Source organism: Chiloscyllium punctatum, chromosome 1, assembly GCF_047496795.1.
Source record: "Chiloscyllium punctatum isolate Juve2018m chromosome 1, sChiPun1.3, whole genome shotgun sequence".
NCBI lineage: Eukaryota > Metazoa > Chordata > Chondrichthyes > Orectolobiformes > Hemiscylliidae > Chiloscyllium > Chiloscyllium punctatum.
Window position 1 is genome coordinate 130,153,895 of NC_092739.1, and position 22,350 is coordinate 130,176,244.

General features: G+C 41.8%; 1 protein-coding gene across 2 annotated transcripts in view; it reads right to left on the reverse strand.

Moving 5' to 3' along the window:
- Positions 1-22,350, reverse strand: part of c1h18orf54 (chromosome 1 C18orf54 homolog) — a 47,153-nt gene that overhangs the window by 13,354 nt on the left and 11,449 nt on the right. For both annotated transcript variants that reach the window (XM_072574155.1, XM_072574144.1), the window contains 4 exons: positions 18,561-19,424; positions 9,098-9,248; positions 3,234-3,339; positions 789-932 (listed from right to left, as the gene is read on the reverse strand). In XM_072574155.1, the coding sequence (XP_072430256.1) occupies positions 789-932; positions 3,234-3,339; positions 9,098-9,248; positions 18,561-19,424 (1,265 nt within the window). The remainder of the gene's footprint in view (positions 1-788; positions 933-3,233; positions 3,340-9,097; positions 9,249-18,560; positions 19,425-22,350) is intronic.

The window sequence follows — 22,350 nt, forward strand, 5'->3', positions numbered from 1 at the left end:
AGGTCCCTCGCGCTGTGAGACAATGGTGCTAATCACCATGCACCTGCAGGATAAGTTCAAGCTGGCCAATTCCCGCTTAATCATTCTAACCTGTGTCGCTAGCAAAATGAAAATTGTCATGTGAATGGTACTGAACACCATCAAACTTCTCAAATACTGAAACAGTCCATGTCCAAATGTGGCAAGGCCCAAACAATGACCAGGCGAGGGCTGACAAATGGCAAGTAACATCCACACCACTTAAGTGCCCGGCAATGATCAGTTACACCAAGAGAGAATCGAACCACCACTTCTTGACATTCGATTAATCTACCATCACTGAATCCTCACTATTAGTATCTTAGGGGGTTACCATTAACCAGAAATTGAACTGAACTCATCATATAAATACAGTGGCTACAACAGCAGGTCAGAGATTAGGGAATCAGCAGTCAGAAACTACTCTCCTGGCTCCCCAAAGCCTGTCCACCATCTAAATCAGGAATGTGATGAAATGCTTCCCATTTACTTAGATGAACACAGCTCTAACAATACTCAAGCTCAACACTGGCAAGTTTGATAGGATGTAACGAAAAAATGTCACAGTAAAAAACAAATCCAAACTTCAACACAACTCAGACTTGGCCACAAATATGAGATCCAGTCCATAGTTTATATCGGAGGATGGTGATTGCTAATCCATTCAAAAGAGATTCTTGAACCAAACAGTTTGAGAAGGATTAAGATGATCTTATCTCCACCTGGAATGCATTACTCCAAATACAGTCCTTAGACTAGAAATTGTTTACCTTTCCAATCTCTTTGCTTTCTTCTGCGTCTTCATGATCAAAACTCTGTTGCACTGTTTGTAAGCTGAACAGCATCTGTTTCAGTGCTTCAACTGGACCATGGTGCTTTCCTCCTGAAATTCCTGAGGAACCAGAATGGTTCCGCTAAAATTTAAAACAGCAAAGCATCAAAGTGGAACCCCTGAAAGAAAGGAAGGGTTTACTGCTTTGCATTTCAAACACTGTTGATGCCTCCATCTGTAACAGAAAGCCAAGGTGCCACATAAGAAAAGAAGTGACCCAATCTTTCCCTTTCAGATGCTGTCTGGCCTCCAGCTTATTACCAGTTTTTATTTCACATTTGCAATATTTGGGGTTTTTCTTTCATATTGTATGATTCAAAGGCTTACACATTCATTCTTTTATACATAATTGGTAATGGCACCCTGCTTTCTGAGTTCTTAAGGTTCAATTAAATAAAATATATTTCCACCAGGAAAATTAACACTGCATCTGTTTTAAATCTAAATTTGTTTCCTGGTTGTCACACAAAATCGGACCATTAGGTTGATCACCTGACCTCCAGTAACGAAATTTTTTCAGCCTCACTTGCCTGCTTGCTCTCCAGACCTGATCCTTTTCCATTATCTTTCAGCAACTGTCTGATTTCCTTATATAAGTACTTTGGGACTGATAGTAAGTCATCATATATGGCAGAGAATTCCACGTTAACTACTCCCAGCATAGGCACTTCTTCCAATCCCTCATTTAATCACCTTTTTAATTATTGATATCTCAGTTTGAAATGGATCATTATACAATCAAGCTGGACCAGAATTGTTCTGGATTAGTGGTGATGGAAGAGCACAGCAGTTCAGGAGCTTCGAAGCTCCTCGGATGCTGCCTGAACTGCTCTGCTCTTCCAGCACCACTAATCCAGAATCTGGTTTCCAGCATCTGCAGTCATTGTTTTTACCTCCAGAATTGTACTGAACTAGACTAAAAGATTAAAATAATATTTCAAATCTCGATATTCTTACTTCAACCAACAAGTAACCAGAACAACTAAAGTGACACTGGTTACTTAGAAATTCAGGAAGCCAACATTAAAATCTGCTGGGAATCTACCACACTGCAATAAGGATGGTGAAACTAAGTGGAAGGCATAATAGCGAGGTGGGCAGGTGAGTGGCATTTGCAGTTCAGCCAAAGGCAGCTGGGGATTGAAACAGCATTCCAATACTTCAGTCTGATACTTCAGTAAAATACTAGAAAACTGCAATCTCAGGGGTACAAAGCTGGAATGGGAAACCAAACCCCTCCTCCCCCTGAACGTAATCCCCATACAAACAAGTTCCTGGTGAAGTCAACCTGGAAAGAAAGAACTTAAAATCACATAACAATACTCATGTCATCAGGCTGCTGGTGAAGTGTACAGACATTAGTTGTATAAGCAGGATTGTATCGAAATAGAAATACACAAAATGGATGGGGCAAGCCATCTGCAACATCCCCAACCCTCTCAATCCATCACTTACCTTAGATGCTAACTAAAAGAACTCTGTCAACAAACATGCTAAATTCTACAGGGCCTCACATTTCTGTCAAACCACAGACTCTTCTAGGATTACCCTGAAGAACAATAGTGAAAAGCTCACTTTAAACTCCACTCTCCCAAAACAGGCCCTAGCCAAAATTAAAATTGGTTCTGAAGAGTTGTACTGGACTCAAAACATTAATTGTTTTTTCCCTCCACAGATGCTGCCAGACCTGCTGAGTTCCTCCAGCACTTCCTCTTTTACTTAAAACTAAACACTCTCTATTTAGCTGGTTCTGCTTCTGCCCTATGACCTTCCCAAATTTCTTAAGGCAAAATTAACCCACTTCTTCCCATTGTCTGCCAGGATGTAGTTCTGTTATTTTTCACCACTCCTTTCAAATGGATCTCCATTTGTTCCCTTTCCGCAATCTTCCCAGTTGTCGGTGACCGTGAATTCATTCACGGATACAAGAGATAAAGGAAACAGAAATATCAATTAGACTAACTAGTGCAACTAAAGTGCTGGAATATTATGTTAAACCTCAGTATTGTTATTTCAAACAGCATGTAATCAGAATAGCTAAAGCGACACTGATTACTTAGAAATCCAGGAAGCAACATTAAAATCTGCTGGGAATCTACTACACTTCAGTAAGGATTGTGAACGTAAGTGGAAGATATACTAGCAATTTAAGCAGATGAGTGGCAATTGCAGTTCAAAGACTGGGACTACTCACCTGATGCTGTGCTCAAAGACATGGTTGGAGCAGAAGAGGCATTACTCTGTATTTAACCATGAACTGGAACTGTCCAACCCTGTATCCAAACAGAAAAGTCTTCCCCTGAATCGACATCCCTCATTTTGATGTGCACCATATGACCTTATACACAGAGAGGAAACAGTCTGACCTACTTTTGACACTAACCTGATGGCCAGTATTTAAAGGATCCTGACATGAGTCATCAGTCAGAGTAGGGTTGGAGGCTTCAAAGAATTCTTCTTCACTGTTGCCCACAGGCACTGGTGATTTGCTAGATCAATAACAGAAAAAAGGTGACATTCAGCAGTCAATTCATCGCTGAAGACCAGATCATAGATGGGCAGCTCCAAAGTTGTTGGATCTTTGCTGATGGACGTGCTCATGGATAATAGTCACCCTCCTGTTTGTATGACCCTTGCCAGCAGATTTCTGGCACAAATGCAGTTAAACCTCACCACTTTCAGATTGTGTGAGAAATGGAACAGACACAATCAAAAGCCCTGACAACCACTATGTGAGAAATCAGCTGCTGACGAAAAAGACAGACATATTGGAAGTGCCAATTGAGGAAATTGCATGATACAAGCAGACACCACAGAGACAAAAAAAAATGTGGTAGAAAGGAATACAGTCCTTATATACAGTGCTGAGGTAAGAGGAAAGGGGGTAAAAATAACAAAAGGGAGTCAATGATCTCATAATGAATGCAGTTGATAGCCTAGTCCCTGAAATAAAGACTAAAAAGAAACCTTCAAGGTAACTAATCAGCCCCTTTTCCTTGTGCTGGCTGACTCGAAAAGCCAGTTACCTGCTTTTTCTTGGCACCCTCCAAATTGCTCACTTTCAGCTGATTATCTAATTCCTGACACGAGTCATCAGTCAGAGTAGGTAAAAACAAGGACTGCGGATGCTGGAAACCAGATTCTGGATGAGAGTGGTGCTGGAAAAGTACAGCAGTTCAGGCAGCATCCGAGGAGCAGGAAAATCGACGTTTCGGGCAAAAGCCCTTCATCAGGAATAGAGGCAGAGAGCCTGCAGAGTGGAGAGATAAATGCATCATCAGTCAGAGTAGAGTTGGAAGCTTCAAAGAAATCTTCACTGTTGCCCACAGGCACGGGTGATTAGAGTTTAGAAGTATGAGAGGCAACCTTATTGAAACATAAAAAGAACTTGGTAGGATAAATATGGAGAGTTTGATTTTTCTTTGTGAGACTCAAGGACCAAAGGACATAATTTCAGAGTTGCACAATAAGAAATTTCTCCCAGAACATTGTGGAATTCTTTATCACAGAGAGCTTAAGAGGCTGGGTCATTAAGTATATTCACTACTGAGATAGACAAATTCTTAACCATTGGAGTTGAGGATTAACAGATCAACTGTGATCTCATTGAATGGTAGAGAGCTGGATCAAAAACCCTACAACACCTGCACCTACAATTTAAGGTCAAATCAAGAAAGAAAGAAAGAAAGAGTTGGAGACGGACAATGTAATGGGAAGAAATTGGAAACAATGTTAACTAAACCTTCCAGTTCAGTGTGAAAACAAGTAAGAGAAAAATAAATGAAAACAGAAACCCTGCAGTTCTGAAGAAGGGTCACTGAACTCGAAAGTTCAATTCTGTTTCTTGCTCTACAGATGCCGCCAGAAATGCTGAATTTTTCCAGCACTTTGTTTTTTGTTTCAGAAATTTTCAGTATCCACAGTTCTTTGTTTTATTTAAAAGAACATCTCTGTTCAGTCTGCATGGATCTCACTGTGCCACCACGTCTGTCGGGTCTGTCCTGCTGGTAGGACAGAACATATCCAGGGGGTGATGATAGTGGAACATAGTCATACTCACAGATCCATATCTTATAGACAATGTCAGGTTGTTGATTGACTAGTCTGAGTCCACACACCCAATTTTGGCATTAAGCCCAGATGTTAGTGAGGGGATCTTTACTGGATTAACACAGCTGGGGTTTATTTTGCCTTCATTGTTTCCGGTGCCAAAATCAATAACAGGGTATCCGTCCAGTTTCATTTCTTTGGTGAGACTTTGTAGCAACTGATACAATTGAGTAGCTTGCTGTGCCATTTCAGAGGCACTTTTTTTCAAATATTCAACCACCTTGCTGTGGGTATGGAGTCACATGTAGGTTAAATCAGAATAGGATGGTAGATTTCCTTCCCTGAAGGCCATTAGTGAGCCAGATGGGTTTTTCCAACAATCAACAATTGTTTAATTAGACTCTTAATTCCAGATATTTTATATGAATTCAAATTTCACCAACTGCTATGGTGAGATTTGAACCCAGTCCCCAGAACAATAGCTGAGTTTCTGGATTAATAGTCTAGCCACTAGACATTGCCTCCCCTTTGCCCATTCTCTGTTGGAACAGCCTTACTTTCCCACAAACTGAGATCAATGACATGTATAAAGGAGGCATCACCTTGTATGGTTCAAGATGATCTGTGATGGTGCAGCCAGCAAGTCGTAAGAGACATTAAAAGTTTATGAATTCTATAAAATGTTATTGTTATAAATGAAATATTCTTCAGATCATCACTATGTATGGAGATTAATTCTAAACGCAGGAGGAGGCCATATATAAAACTACAACTTCAAATTCAAAACTCAGTATCGCAGTTTTCATTACTACTTTATATTTAAGCTTGCCAAACCAGAATTAACAAAATCTTTTCTCATCGGCAGATGGCTCTGCTGGACTGCACAACATATTTTCAAATTCATACATATTTAGCACATTTACAAACATAAGAAACCTTCAAAAATAGAAAAACATATTTAAATGTATATTTATAGTCATACAGCACAGAAACAGACTCTTTGGTCCAATTTGTCCATGCTGCCCAAGTTTTCAAAATTAAACTAGTCTAATTTGACTGCATTTGGCCTCTACCCCTCAGCTCAAAACTGCATGAATTCATGTAAAATTCCATTATCTCACTTTTTAGATTAGAATCAATCTAAACATCATGGCATAGACAGAGAACACAGGGGGACACCTTCAACATATTGTCTAGCTATCACCATCATCAACAGCTAACCTGAGAATGCAACTTTTTATAAAAGGTTTTGTGATTTACACATGAAAGAAGTGAAACTATTCTAACAGATGAAAGGCTTAACAGACAATCAATTTTTCAATGTATAATTTCAGTTACATCACACTGTAAATTTTTGCAATAAATTCTGTGTTAGGATTGAGCCCTCCACTACCATCTGATGAAGGAGCGTCGCTCCGAAAGCTAGTGTGCTTCCAATTAAACCTGTTGAACTATAACATGGTGTTATGTGATTTTTAACTTTGTACACCCCAGTCCAACACCGGCATCTCCAAATCATAAACTTTTCCTATTCATGTACCTGCACAAATGTATTTCGAATGTTGTAATGGTACCAGTACCTACCACTTCCTCAGGCAGTTCATTTCATATGGGAACCAATGTGTACATGAAAACGTTGCCCCTCAGGTCTCTTTAAAATCTTTCTCATTTCACCATAAAAATGTACCCGCTAATTTTGAACTCCCCAACCCTAGGGAAAGGACCGTTGCTATTCATCTTATCTATGCCCCTCATGATTTTATGAACCTCTATAAGGTCATCCCTCAACCTCCTACGGTCCAGTGAAAGAAATCCCAACCTATCCAGTCTCTCCTTATAACTCAAACCCACCAGAATCGGCAACATCCTGGCCAATCTTTTGTGAACACTCATCAATTTAGTAATATCCTTTCTATAGCAGGGTGACCAGAACTGGACACAGTACTCCAGAAGTGGCCTCAACAATGTCCTGTACAACCTCAACATGATGTCCCAAGTCCTATAGTCACTGGTCTGAGCAATGAAGGCAAACGTGCTTAATGGTCTTCTTAACCTGTCTAAATGCAATGCAACTTTCAAAGAACTATGAACCCCTAAGTCTCTCTGTTTGACAACACTACCCAGGGTCCTACAATTAAATGTATACGTCCTGTCCTTATTTGTTTTACCAAAATGCAACATCTCTCATTTATCCTAATTACACTCCTTCTTCCACTCCTCAGCCCATTTGACCCAACTGATCAAGACCCCTTTGTAATCTTAGTAGCCTTTGTAATCCCTTCTTCACTGCCAATTATACTACCAATTTTGGTGTCATCCACAAACTTACTAACCATGCCTCCTAAATGTCATCCAAATCGCTTATATAATGATAAACAACAATTTTGTACAGACACAAGAAGTAGTCAATTCAAACTTCAGTGTCCCGTTTGTTCACCATAACTGTTAATGTAATAGCCCATCTGCTGTTACTGATATAATATATCAGCAATAGTAATTTCACCTTGGAAACTGTGACCCTAATGGAAACTGTGACCCTAATGCAGTAAATAATCAGGGCTGTTACACCATAAGGGGAACATATTCACTCGTCTGCTTGGCAAATTTAATTCACCACCAAACAGTCCGACATATTACACTCTGTCACAACAAGGCGGCCACATTTTCTTCTTGGATAACAAGGATCTAAAGAGAGTAGAAGAGAAATGAATCTGGGGATACAGGTTCACAAATCAGCAAATAGCAATGCAGGTTTATAAATCCAAACAAAAAGGTAAAATCAGCCTTTTTGCTAAAGGAAGCCAATTGAATAGAAAAGATGCAACTTTATAATAGTCTTGTACAGAATATTGATTAGGATGCATTGGAACACTGTGAGCCATAATTTACAAAAATCAAAAGGAACCAGAAGCATTGGAGAGGATGCAAAAAAAAGATATACTGTGAGAATCACATCAGAATTTGCAGGCTATATTTACCAAGGAAGGTAAATAACACAGCACTCCCTGCTCTTCGATCTCCTGAAGGGCAGCAATATCACTGCTGATGAATTTCACTGGACAGTTGGCCTTTGACAAGGTTTTCCATAGCATTCTAGGAGAAAGTGAGGACTGCAGATGCTGGAGATCAGAGCTGAAAATGTGTTGCTGGAAAAGCGCAGGTCAGGCAGCGTCCAAGGAGCAGGAGAATCAATGTTTCAGGCATGAGCCCTTCTTCAGGAATGGCCATTCCTGAAGAAGGGCTCCAGTCCGAAACGTCGATTCTCCTGCTCCTTGGATGCTGCCTGACCTGCTGTGCTTTTCCAGCAACACATTTTCAGCTTTTCCACAGCATTTCCTGATTGACTTGGGTAAAAACCTTAGTGAGATTGATGAAGGCCATGTAGCGTGGTTGGTGTTGTCTGTGGGGGTTGGTGTACCCATTGAAACAGAGATGTCAAGATATTACTTCTCCCAGAGAGTAATAAGTGCCTGAAGTTCTCTACCCCAGACAATTGTGGAGGCTAAATCAATTAAAGTACTGGAAGAGAGTTTATAAATATTCAGATTTTTGAAATGCCAGGTCTTGTGGGCTAGGAAGAGCTGGCACGAAACAGGAGTTGAAGTCTGAAACATATCAGTCAAAATCTTGTTGAATCACAGGGAAGGCTTGAGGAACCTAATGACTCACAGCTGCTTTTTTTTTATGTTCTCTCTCTTTTCCCACACATTATTGTGTTACTGCTATTTTTTGTGCAAGTATTAATATGGAATATATTTTACTAACTCATGATAATCTTTAATTCATCACCATAAATTGGCTCCACTATTATAGTTCGAAGTGTTCTCTCTACATACAAATCAAATTCAGTAGGGAAAATCCATTCTGATTTCTTCTGCACAGCTTTGCTGGACACAGTACAATAATTTCACACACCGAGTGCTTCATTTTACTGCACTACAGGCCTTTGGGATGGTGATTTTGACCATGCCATTAATAGGAGAGGAAAACAAATCAAACTCCATCATTTTCAGGGTGCTAATGGCCAGTTTCTCCCAGGCATGTGACTACAAAATCTCCTGCAATTGTTAATCTTAATTCTAATGTTGGCATCAACAGCCAATATTTTGTAGCTACTTTTTAAAAGTTTTATGAACTTCCTACAGCTCAACGTCAGACTTAGATTTATCACTATTAAAAGGGAAACTGGTAACTTACAAGGTAACAGGCGGATTATCCCAGGATCGTTCAGCTTCCAATATGTCTTCAGTACCTGGACTGCCTTGGTTCTGCTCTGGGTTGCTGACATGCTGCGAGAGAACCTCATGGAAACGTTCAGCCTTCTGGATTAGTAAATCGAGGTGTTCACCTGAACAGGGAGGACAGGAGAACATTGCTCAATGAGGTGTTATAGCAATTATATTCCAATACTATCCCGGTCCAACCACATTACAACATTACAGCTGCAATAAGAGGTAAAGAAACAGGAGTAAGCCTTAAAAGTTGCTCCACCATTCAATAAGATTGTGACCGATCTTTGACTTTAGATCCATATTCTTGCTCAATCCCCAGATCCTGTGATTTCAATTTAGTCCAAAAAGCTATCAGTCTCAGACCTGGATGTACTCAAACACAGAGAGCAGCAGAATCTCTGTTCACCAGCCAGCTCTATAGACACTTTTCTAGAATGCCAACAAGGCCAGGTAAGTGGTCAGCTTACCATCCCATTAGCTTGCCTGGTGGATTTTATCTGCTAATATTACCATTACTCAACTCCACAATCTCATTTGGCCCTTGGTTTTCAATTATTTTCTGTTGGCTTTTGAGGCTTCAACTGTGGAAACAAATACAACAAACTGGTTCAACTTCTCTGCCATTCCTTTCTTTCCTAAGATTTCTCCAAAGCCTTTAAGGGTTCCAAGCCCACACTGGCACTGAAATCTGTACTATGGATCTCATTTGTGTGGTAAGCCTACTGTGGGAGTCAACCAACATGACAGATTTTACCCTTATATCCTGCCTCTGAGAGGGAAACTAACTACTGTGCCCCAAATGATTCCTAAAACCATACAACTAAACAAAGATGCAGATTTTCCAGTTTATAACAATCAAGCCCATTGGCTATTCTTTTTTAAAATAGAACATAGAACATTACAGCCTTTGAAGTTGTGCCGACCTGTGAAACCAATCTGAAGCCCATCAAACCTATACTATTCCATTTTCATCCATATATGTATCCAATGACCATTTAAATGCCCTTAATGATGGTGAGTCCACTACTGTTGCAGACATGGCATGCTATGCCCATACTACTCTTTGAATAAAGAACTTACCTCTGATGTCTGTCCTATATCTATGACCCATCCACTTAAAGCTATGTCCCCTCATGCTAGCCATCACTATCCGAGGAAAAAGGCTCTTACTATCCACCCTATTTAATCCTCTGATCATCTTGATGCCTCTATTAAGTCACCTCTTAACCTTCTTCTCTCTAACGAAAACAGCCTCAAGTCCCCAAGCCTTTCTTCATAAGACCTTCCCCTCCATACCAGGCAACATCCTAGGAAATCTCCTCTGCACCCTTTCCAACGTTTCCACATCCTTCCTATAATGCGGCAACCAGAACTGTACACAATACTTCAAGTGTGGCCGCATTAGAGTTTTGTACAGCTGCAACATGATCTCATGGCTCCGAAACTCAATCCTCTACCAATAAAAGCTAACACACTGTATGCCTTCTTAACAACCTATCAACCTGCTTGGCAACTTTCAGGGATCTATGCACATGGACACCGAGATCTCTCTGGTCATCCAAACTACCAAAAGAATCCTACCATTAGCCCAGTACTCTGTATTCCTGTTACTCCTTCCAAAGTGAATCACCTCACACTTTTCCTCATTAAACTCCATTTGCCACCCCTCAGCCAGTTCTGCAGCTTATTGATGTCCCTCTGTAACCTGCTAAATCCTTCAGCACTATCCACAACTCCTCAAACTTTAGTGTCATCTGCAAATTTATTAACTCATCCTTCTACGCCCTCGTCTAGGTCATTTATAAAATTGACAAACAGTAGCGGCCCCAAAGCAGATCCTTGTGGTACACCACTAGTAACTGAACTCCAGGATGAACATTTCCCATCCACCACCCTGTCTTCTTACAGCTGGACAATTTGATTCAAACTCTAAATCCCATGTTTCTGTATTTTCTGCAATAGCCTACCACTTTACTGAAATCCATATACACCACAACAATTGCTCTACCCTCATCCACCTATTTGGTTGCCTTCTCAAAGAACTCAGTAAGATTTGTGGGGCATGGCCTATCCTTCACAAAACCATGTTGACTATCCCTAATCAATGTATTCATTTCTAGATGATTATAAATCCTGTCTCTTATAATTCTTTCCAAAACTTTGCCCACAACAGAAGGAAGGCTCACTGGTCTATAATTACCAGGGTTGTTCTTAACTCCCCTTCTTGAACAAGGGGACAACATTTGCTATCCTCCAGTGTTCTGGCATATTCGTGTAGACAATGACAGCATAAAGATCAAAGCCAAAGGCTCTGCAATCTTCTCCCTAGCTTCCCAGAGAATCCTAGGATAAATCCCAGGGGATTTATGTATTTTCACACTTGCCAGAATTGCTAACACCTTCTCCTTGTGCACCTCAATCTCATCTAGTCTAATAGCCTGTATCACAGTATTCTCTTTGACAACATTGTCTTTTTCCAATGTGAATACTGACAAAAAAATATTCATTTAGCATCTCTCCTATCTCTTCAGACTCCACGCACAACTTCCCACTATTGTCCTTGACTGGCCCGAATTTTACCCTAGCCATTTTTTTATTCCTGACATATTTCTAGAAAGCTTTAGGATTCAACTTTCTTTAGTAAACCACTGTTCCTTTACACAACTTCCTCCCTGTCTGACAGGTACATACTTATCAAAGACATGCAGTAGCTGTTCCTTGAACGAGTTCCACATCTCATTTGTGCCCATCCCCTGCAGTTTCCTTCCGCATCCTATGCATCCTAAATCTTGCCTAATCCTAAATATTATACAATGTTCATTTTAACAAAGTTGTGAAAATCCATCAGAAAATTAAGGTTTTTAACCGAAAGTCTAACTCTGATTAAAAAGTGACTGAATGGTTATAGGTGTAATATCTAGCAGTTTGACCCATCAGTAAGGCATTTAAACAGTAAGCTTTCTGCCAGATGAGTGGCTCCACTTGTATAGTATTAGGAGTACAGGGCAACCACGATTATCCAAGTGTCCTGAGCCACCTTCACCGCCAAATCCAAGCCACCCGCCAACTTCTGCTTTAGGACCTTACAGCCTCATAGCATCAACATCAACTTCACCAGTTTCCAAATGTCCCCTCCACTGACCTCATACCAGATACAACCCTTCAACCCAGCACCACCCTCTCGACCTGTCCTACCTATCCATCTTCCTTCCACCTATCCGCTCTATCCTCCCCACCAATCAATCACAATTATTAGATTAGATTACTTACAGTGTGGAAACAGGCCCTTCGGCCCAACAAGTCCACACCGCCCCGCCGAAGCGTAACCCACCCATACCCCTACATCTACCCCTTACCGAACACTACGGGCAATTTAGCATGGACAATTCACCTGACCTGCACATCTTTTGGAGTGTGGGAGCACCCGGAGGAAACCCACGCAGACACGGGGAGAACGTGCAAACTCCACACAGTCAGTCGCCTGAGGCGGGAATTGAACCCGGGTCTCCAGCGCTGTGAGGCAGCAGTGCTAACCACTGTGCCACCGTGCCGCCCACTGCCAACGTGCCGCCCACGAATTATCCCCCACTTCCATCCAGCTATCGCCTTCCAAGCTACCTTTCCCCATCCCCACCCCCATCCCTCTGTTCATCTCTTATCCCTACTCCCCCACCACATTCCTGAAGAAGCGCTGACTCTCAAATTGTCGACTCTCCTGCTCTTTGGATGCCGTGCTTTTCCAGCACCATACTTTTGAATCTGACTCTCCAGCTTCTGCAGTCCTCACTTTCACCTTCTCAAGGGCACCTAGGGTTGGGAAATAAATGTTGGCCAAGCCAGCAATGTCCGTGTCCCATGAGTGAATTTTTAAAAAATGGCTGTAGCTCACTAAAAGTGTGTCTCACAGTCCAAATGATGCCATCAGACAAATATTGCGGTATATGAGCAAAGTGCTCATAATAACAGAACACTGAAATACAAAGACTGATGTGTTACATCTACTTCTCTCTTCACAGAGGCTGCTAGATCTGCCGAGTATTTACATCACTGGTGTTTTTATTTTTAAAACTAATTTGTCAACTGATCAAAGGTACAGCATGCCTTCAGTAACAGACTGAACAGCAGTACAGTGCAATTGCTATCCCTCCTGCTTGCTATAAAACAGCAATGTCCAACTTAACCAAACAAAAACTACAATTGTATAATTCAGACTTTACAGCTATGTTATGAGCCCATTCTTTTTTTCCTTTGTTACGATAGAGATGTTATATAAATGCAAGCTGTTCCTCTGTAGCCAAGCTTCTCTATGCCTATGACATTAGCAAGTATATTATCCTTGCATTTACTAAAGCAGTAAAACTGTGATTAAAATCCAAGTTAATGGTTCAATTGTGTTTTTAAATTTAATCTGTTTACATAATGTGACTCCAGAGTCAAATCAGGCTCAGGAACACAGTCCTCAATGCAAACTATTAGCTTCTCCCACACATGGCACATGCAATTCTTTACAGCCAAATAAAAATCATTAACTGCTAATGCTAGAAATCAAATATAAAAACAAAATTCTGGAAAATAGGTCAGCGAACATCTGCAAAGTGAAGTCAAGTGATAGTATTTTGAGTTCGTAACCTGCTTTAGACTAAGATCATCAGGCATTTTAAAAAGATTGAGGAACAAAAGAAGTGGGGAAAAAGAAGAAGGAATCAGATGTACCAATCACCAGTGGGAGATAATTTGTTAAATGATCTGCAGACAAATGTAGGAAAAAGAGAGGTGATATAAAAGTCATTAGCATGAAAACTAAAAGACAATACTGGGAAAACATGGCAGATTACAAAGTTTTTAAGTGTTGAAATGGGTCACGTGATCGACAGGGAAGCTAAAAGTCGCAGATTGCAGTAAAATACCAATGGACTAGACCAGTGGGATGAAAAGTGTCAAATGGGATTTAATCCAGAGAATAAAGACGTAATACGTAAAGAGTGTGTATGCGTGTGCGCGCGTGTGTGTGGGGTGAGGGTTTTGGGTGGGCATGCCTACAATGTAAGGAGATATATAGGAACTGGTAAAATACAGAGAGTTGTAGAGACCACGGGATACCCATCCACAGATCTCTGAAGGTAACTCTGATAGTTTATGCTGAAACTTGAGAAAACACTACTTGGCTACTGTATAACATTGTGGTCACTGTATTACAGAAAGAACATGTTTGCAGACTGTTCTGCAAAAAGCACATTTATAATGATGTCGATAGGTCTGCAGAATTTTAGCTATTAGGAACAATTGGAAAGATTACATTTTCTTTGAAACAGAGGGGACTGAACAAAGATCTAATTAACATATATAAAATTATGAGAGACTTGGAAAGAATAGTTAAGAAGCAATCCTTTTACATAAGGCAATAACCAGCTGCCACAGATTAAATGTAATGATGGAAGTATTAGAGAGCAATTACTTTCATCCAGGGTAACAGGGTGTCTGGTACTCACCTCTTAGACGAGTAGAGTTGTTGAGCAGGGAAAGAGACCCATTGGTCCAACTCATCCATGCCGACCAGATAGCCTAAATAAATCTAGTCCCACTTGCCAGCATTTGGCCCATATCCCCCTAAACCCTTCCTATTCATATACCCTTTCAGATGCATTTTAAATGTTGTTTTTGTACCAGCCTCCACCACTTCCTCTGGCAGCTCGTTCCATACTTGCCCCACCCTCTGCATGAAAACGTTGCCCCTTAGGTCCCTTTAAAATCGTTCAACCTATACCCTCTAGTTTTGGACTCCCCCATGCCAGGCGGGAGGCTTTTCACCATATCCATCCCCCTCATGATTTAATAGACCCTTCAGCCTCGGACACTCCAGGGAAAACAACCCCAGCCGATTCAGCCTCTCCCGATAGCTCAAATCCTCCAACCCTGGCAACATCCTTGTAAATCTTTTTTGAACCCTTTCAAGTCTCATAAAATCCTTCCTATAGCAGGGAGGCCAGAATTGCACTTGAAAAATGCTATAGGTAGAAACTGTCTTCATATTTAAAATAAAAGTTGGGCATATGCATTGAATATTGTAATGCACAAGGCTTTGGACCAAGGGCGAGAAAGAGGGACTTGACTGAAGAGTTTTGTGCTGTTAATATTCTTAGTTTTGACACCAAGTTTCAAAACCATAAAATGTTAAAATCAAATGTAATTGTGGTAGGAATTTTGGATTCCACCAAGGCCAACTTACAGAGTCAGAGAGATGTACAGCACGGAAACAGACCCTTTGATCCAACTTGTCCATGCTGATCAGATATCCTAAATTAATAGAGACCCACTTGCCAGCATTTGGCCATATGCCTCTAAACATTTGCTACTTTTTAAAAATTAATTAATGGGGTGAAGGTGTCACCAGCTAGACCAGAATTCATTGCACATCACTAAGTGTTGATAGGGTTTGGAGATACATGTAGGCCAGACCAGGTAAGGATGGCAGTTTCCTTCCCTAAAGAATATGAGTGAACCAGATGGGTTTTTCCAACAATCGATAGTTGTTTCATGATCATCATGAAATTCCTAACTCCAGATTTTTATTAAATTCAAATTCCACTATCTGCTGTGGCAGAATTCTAACCCGGTTCCCCTTTTAAATGTTGTAATTGAAACAGCCTCATACCACTTCCTCTGACAGTTCATTCCATACACACACCACTCTACATGAAAAAGTTGCCTCTTCGGTCCCTTTTAAATTTTTCCCCTCTCTCTTGCTGAGATATTTGTATCATCGATGACTATGAATCGATAGTCACAGGTGAGGTGCCGGAAGATTGGAGGTTGGCAAACGTGGTGCCACTGTTTAGGAAGGGCGGTAAAGACAAGTCAGTGAACCATAGACCAGTGAGCCTGACCTCAGTGGTGGGCAGCTTGTTGGAGGGAATCCTGAGGTCCAGAATGTACATGTATTTGGAAAGGCAAGGACTGATTAGGGATAATCAACATGGCTTTGTGCATGGGAAATCATGTCTCACAAACTTAATTGAGTTTTTTGAAGAAGTAACAAAGAGGATTGATGAGGGCAGAGCAGTAGATGTGATCTATATGGACTTCAGTAAGGCGTTCGACAAGGTTCCCCATGGGAGACTGATTAGCAAGGTTAGATCTCATGGAATACAGGGAGAACTAGCCATTTGGATACAGAACTGGCTGAAAGGTAGAAGACAGAGAGTGGTGGTGGAGGGTTGTTTTTCAGACTGGAGGCCTGTGACCAGTGGAGTGCCACAAAGATCGATGCTGCTACTTTTTGTCATTTACATAAATGATTTGGGTGTGAGCATAAGAGGTACAGTTAGTAAGTTTGCAGACAACACCAAAATTGGAGGTGTAGTGGACAGCGAAGAGGGTTACCTCAGATTACAACAGGATCTGGACCAGATGGGCCAATGGGCTGAGAAGTGGCAGATGGAGTTTAATTCAGATAAATGCAATGTGCTGCATTTTGGGAAAGTAAATCTTAGCAGGACCTATACACTTAATGGTAAGGTCCTAGGGAGTGTTGCTGAACAAAGAGACCTTGGAGTGCAGGTTCATAGCTCCTTGAAAGTGGAGTCACAGGTAGATAGGATAGTGAAGAAGACGTTTGGTATGCTTTCCTTTATTGGTCAGAGTATTGAGTACAGGGGTTGGGAGGTCATGTTGCGGCTATACAGGACATTGGTTAGGGTCTAGGTTAGAGTGGTGCTGGAAAAGCACAGCAGTTCAGGCAGCATCCGAGGAGCAGTAAAATCGACACTTCAGGCAAAAGCCCTTCATCAGGAATACAGGCAGAGAGTCTGAAGGCACTAATCTAATCTAGACTCTGGTTTCCAGCGTCTGCAGTCCTTGTTTTTACCTAGGACATTGGTTAGACCACTGTTGGAATATTGCGTGCAATTCTGGTCTCCTTCCTATCGGAAAGATGTTGTGAAACTTGAAAGGGTTCAGAAAAGATTTACAAGGATGTTGCCAGGGTTGGAGGATCTGAGCTACAGGGAGAGGCTGAACAGGCTGGGGCTGTTTTCCCTAGAGCGTCGGAGGCTGAGGGGTGACCTTATAGAGATTAACAGAATTATGAGGGGCATGGATAGGGTAAATAGACAAAGTTTTTTCCCTGGGGTCAGGGAGTCCAGAACTAGAGGGCATGGGTTTAGGGTGAGAGGGGAAAGATATAAAAGAGACCTACGGGGCAACTTTTTCACGCAGAGGGTGGTACATGTATGGAATGATCTGCCAGAGGATGTGGTGGAGGCTGGTACCATTGCAACATTTAAGAGGCATTTGGATGGGTATATGAATAGGAAGGGTTTGGAGGGATATGGGTCGGGTGCTGGCAGGTGGGACTAGATTGGGTTGGGATATCTGGTTGGCATGGACAGGTTGGACCGAAGGGTCTGTTTCCATGCTGCACATCTCTATGACTTTAAACTTATGCCCTCTAGTTTTGGACTCCCCTACCCTGGGAAAAACATCTTTGTCTATTTACCCTATCCATGCCCCTCATGAATTTATAAACCTCAATAAGATCACCCTCAGTCTCTGACACGCCACAGGAAATAGTCCCAGCGTGTTCAGCCTCTCCCTATAGCTCAAACCCTCCAACATGCTTGTAAATCTTTTCTGAACCCTTTCAAATTGAACTACATCTTTCTTATCGCATGAAGAACTGAATGCAGTATTTCAAAAGTGGCCTAACCAATGCTGTGGACAGCTGCAACATGGCCTTCCAACTCCTAAACACGTTACACTAACCAATAAAGGTAAGTGTACCAAACACCTTCTTCACTACCCTGTCGACCAATGATTCTACCTTCAATGAACTATGAACCTACACCCCTAGGTCTCTGTTCAGCAACACCCTCCAGGACCTTAATATTAAGGTGTTTAAGTCCTGCCATGACTTGCCTTACCAAAATGCAATACCTCACATTTATCTAAATTGAACTCCATCTGCCACTCCTCAGCCCATCAGTCCAAATTTATAATGGCAAAACAGGAGATTAGATTAGATTCCCTACAGTATGGAAACAGGCCATTTGGCCCAACAAATCCACACTGACCTTCCAAAGAGTAACCCATCCAGACCCATTCCCCTACCCTATATTACCCCGACCAATGCACCTAACAGTATGGGCAATTTAGCATGACCAATTCACCTAACCTGCACATCTTTGGACTGTGGGAGGAAACCGGAGCACCCGGAGGAAACCCACGTAGACATGGGGAGAATGTGCAAACTCCAAGGTGGGAATCGAACCTGGGTCCCTGGCGCTGTGAGGCAGCAGTGCTAACTACTGAGCTACCATGCTATACCTTGCTCTATTTGTTGTTTTACTATTTCTAAACACCAATCTCAGTTGCAGAAGTGAAAAGGCATGTTCCTATATCAACTTTTGTTCCCGTTCCGTACCCTACTGTACCTCTGAATGGTTTACTGCAGTGAGAATCTTCCACTTCCTCTGAATTACACTGGGCAAACCAATCAGCATGTGTAGGTACTCTTCTTAAAATGCCACTGATGCTATGTCCTTTGTGTTTATAAAATCTTCGGTTCCTTCCGGAATAATTGGCAAAATGTTTGTGTTTTGGTGTATTTATGGCACAGCCAGAGTAAAGTCTGGGATCGGAGAGTCCGTTCTCATATCCAGTTGGTAACAGATATTCTCTTTTGTTCAATGTTTCTTGTTCACATGAGTCTGAGCCCAAGTCACAGTCTAAAAGCCAGCCAGGGTATTTCAGTTCAGGAATGCTGCTTATTCCAGAGACACCGAGCTCGGATTTTTGGCTGGTTAACCATCTGGGATAATTATGCTGAGAAACAGAATGGAGGTTATGCTTTCCGATTCTGCAGTCATCCACAGGAAGAATTGGAGGAATGGAAGGAGCCATGTATTTACTTCTCTCTTGTGGCACCGTTCCTGGCTGTGAGAATGGAGATGGTTTGAGGCCAGCGGTTTGGTTTAATGGGCGATAACCTACTTTCCTCCCACAGTGCAATTCAAAGCTGTCATCTCTCTTGTGCTGCCAAGCCCCAGAATAACCCGGGGAGACCTTTGCAGCATACTTTGTAAATGTGTTATGGGCAAAGTGCCTTCCTACTCGTGGTTGAGTCTGTGTTGAGCCCTGCAACACAGAGGATCGAGTCAACGGTAAGGAACCATCCGATGGCATTTCCAAAAGGTCATCAGTGGTGAGGCTCAGAAGATCTGGATCACTGGCTCTCCGTCTCCTTAAAGGCTGGCTATGGAAATCCAAATCCCTGAAGAAATGTCGCTCTCTGAAAACTGTAAAAGAAATTAGGAACTTAGCAACAACAGTATGTAATTCTTTCAGTACTTCAGTGGCGAAATATAGTGCTCAGTCTGGAACAAAGTCATACAGAACAGAATGACCCAGACACAATTCCAATCCATACTGAATTAGCAGACCTTTGGTAGAATTGGTGGTATGTTCATGTCTTTTGCATAAATGGGGGCAGTGTTTGTGGCTGTGAATATTGTGGGGTGTGGCAACAAAATAAATTTCAATCAGGCTTCCTGCTGCTTCTCAATACCTGGTAGCTGCTGAGTGGGCCTAGACATGAGATGAATCAAATGGGTTGGACTTAATGACCTGGATAGTTGTATAGCTGCAAGAACTTATTGGCTTCACTTGGAATGAACTCTTAGTCAAAGTATTGAAGGCTGTTCATGAAACTGTAAACCTAAATTAGAGTCACAGAGTCATAGAGATGTACAGCATGGAAACAGACCCTTCGGTCCAACCCGTCCATGCCGACCAGATAACTCAACCCAAACTAGTCCCACCTGCCAGCACCCGGCCCATATCCCTCCAAACCCTTCCTATTCATATGCCCATCCAAACGCCTCTTAAATGTTGCAATTGTACCAGCCTCCACCACATCCTCTGGCAGATCATTCCATACACGTACCACCCTCTGTGTGAAAACGTTGCCCCCTTAGGTCTCTTTTATATCTTTCCCCTCTCAAACTAAACCTATGCCCTCTAGTTCTGGACTCCCCGATCCCAGGAAAAAGACTTTGTCTATTTATCCTATCTATGCCCCTCATAATTTTGTAAACCTCTATAAGGTCACCCCTCAGCCTCCGACGCTCTAGGGAAAACAGCCCCAGCCTGTTCAGCCTCTCCCTGTAGCTCAGATCCTCCAACTCTGGCAACATCTTTGTAAATCTTTTCTGAACCCTTTCAAGTTTCACAACATCTTTCCGATAGGAAGGAGACCAGAATTGCACGCAATATTCCAACAGTGGCCTAACCAATGTCCTGTACAGCCGCAACATGACCTCCCAACTCCTGTACTCAATACTCTGACCAATAAAGGAAAGCATACCAAACGCCTTCTTCACTATCCTATCCACCTGCGACTCCATTTTCAAGGAGCTATGAACCTTCACTCCAAGGTCTCTTTGTTCAGCAACACTCCCTAGGACCTTACCATTAAGTGTATAAGTCCTGCTAAGATTTGCTTTCCCAAAACACAGCACCTCACATTTATCTGAATTAAACTCCATCTGCCACTTCTCAGCCCATTGGCCCATCTGGTCCAGCTCCTGTTGTAATCTGAGGTAACCCTCTTCGCTGTCCACTACACCTCCAATTTTGGTGTCATCTGCAAACTTACTAACTGTACCTCTTATGCTCACATCCAAATCATTTATGTAAATGACAAAAAGTAGAGGGCCCAGCACCAATCCTTGTGGCACTCCACTGGTCACAGGCTTCCAGTCTGAAAAACAACCCTCTACCACCACCCCCTGTCTTCTACCTTTCAGCCAGTTCTGTATCCAAATGGCTACTTCTCCCTGTATTCCATGAGATCTAACCTTACTAATCAGTCTCCCATGGGGAACCTTGTTGATCGCCTTACTGAAGTCCATATAGATCACATCTACTGCTCTGCCCTCATCAATCTTCTTTGTTACTTCTTCAAAAAACTCAATCAAGTTTGTGAGACATGATTTCCCACACATAAAGCCATGTTGATTATCCCGAATCAGTCCTTGCCTTTCCAAATACATGTACATCCTTTCCCTCAGGATTGCCTCCAACAACTTGCCCACCACCGAGGTCAGGCTCACTGATCTATAGTTCCCTGGCTTGTCTTTACCGCCCTTCTTAAACAGTGGCACCACGTTTGCCAACCTCCAGTCTTCCGACATCTCACCTGTGACTGTCGATGATACAAATATCTCAACAAGAGTCCCAGCAATCACTTCTCTAGCTTCCCATAGAGTTCTCGGGTATACCTGATCAAGTCCTGGGGATTTATCCACTTTTAACCATTACAAGACATCCAGCACTTCCTCCTCTGTAATCTGGACATTTTGCCAGATGTCACCATCTATTTCCGTACAGTCTATATCTTCCATATAGTTTTCCACAGTAAATACTGATGCAAAATATTCATTTAGTATCTCCCCCATTTTCTGTGGCTCCACACAAAGGCCGCCTTGCTGATCTTTGAGGGGCCCTATTCTCTCCCCTAGTAACCCTTTTGTCCTTAATATATTTGTAAAAATCCTTTGGATTCTCCTTAATTGTATTTGCCAAAGCTACCTCATGTCCCCGTTTTGCCCTCCTGATTTCCCACTTAAGTATACTCCTACTTTCTTTATACTCTTCTAAGGATTACCTTCAGTATTGGAAAGAGGCTGCACATTAACTTGGAGGTGACGGAGTAGATGTTTGAAAATACAAACAATAATTAAAGAATGCTTAAATTTTGGATTTGCACTAGATGGGAGTGAGTTTGAAAATGAGAAGACAATCTAAAATAATTCATCATATATTTACCATAAAACCTGGCTACATGTAATAACAGTAACATCTTAAGGTTTTTTTTCCACATTTTAATGCTATTTTCCAAATAAGAAAGAAGAATAGTGTGCAAACAGAGTCCATTTGGACTGAGACAAGAGCCAACACTTGAAACCTTACAAAGGCAAAGTACACGAATGTACCACAAAGAAACAAGCTGAAGGAACACCAACTTACAAACATGTTCTTCATTTCCCTTTAACGAATGTGATTGCACAGACATACAAGGTGATCAGAGGGTTAGATAGGGTAGACAGTGGGAATGCCTTTTTCCTAGGATGATGATGTCAGCCTGTACGAGGGGGCATAACTACAAACTGAGGGGTGATAGATTTAAGATAGATGTCAGAGGCAGGTTATTTACACAGAGAG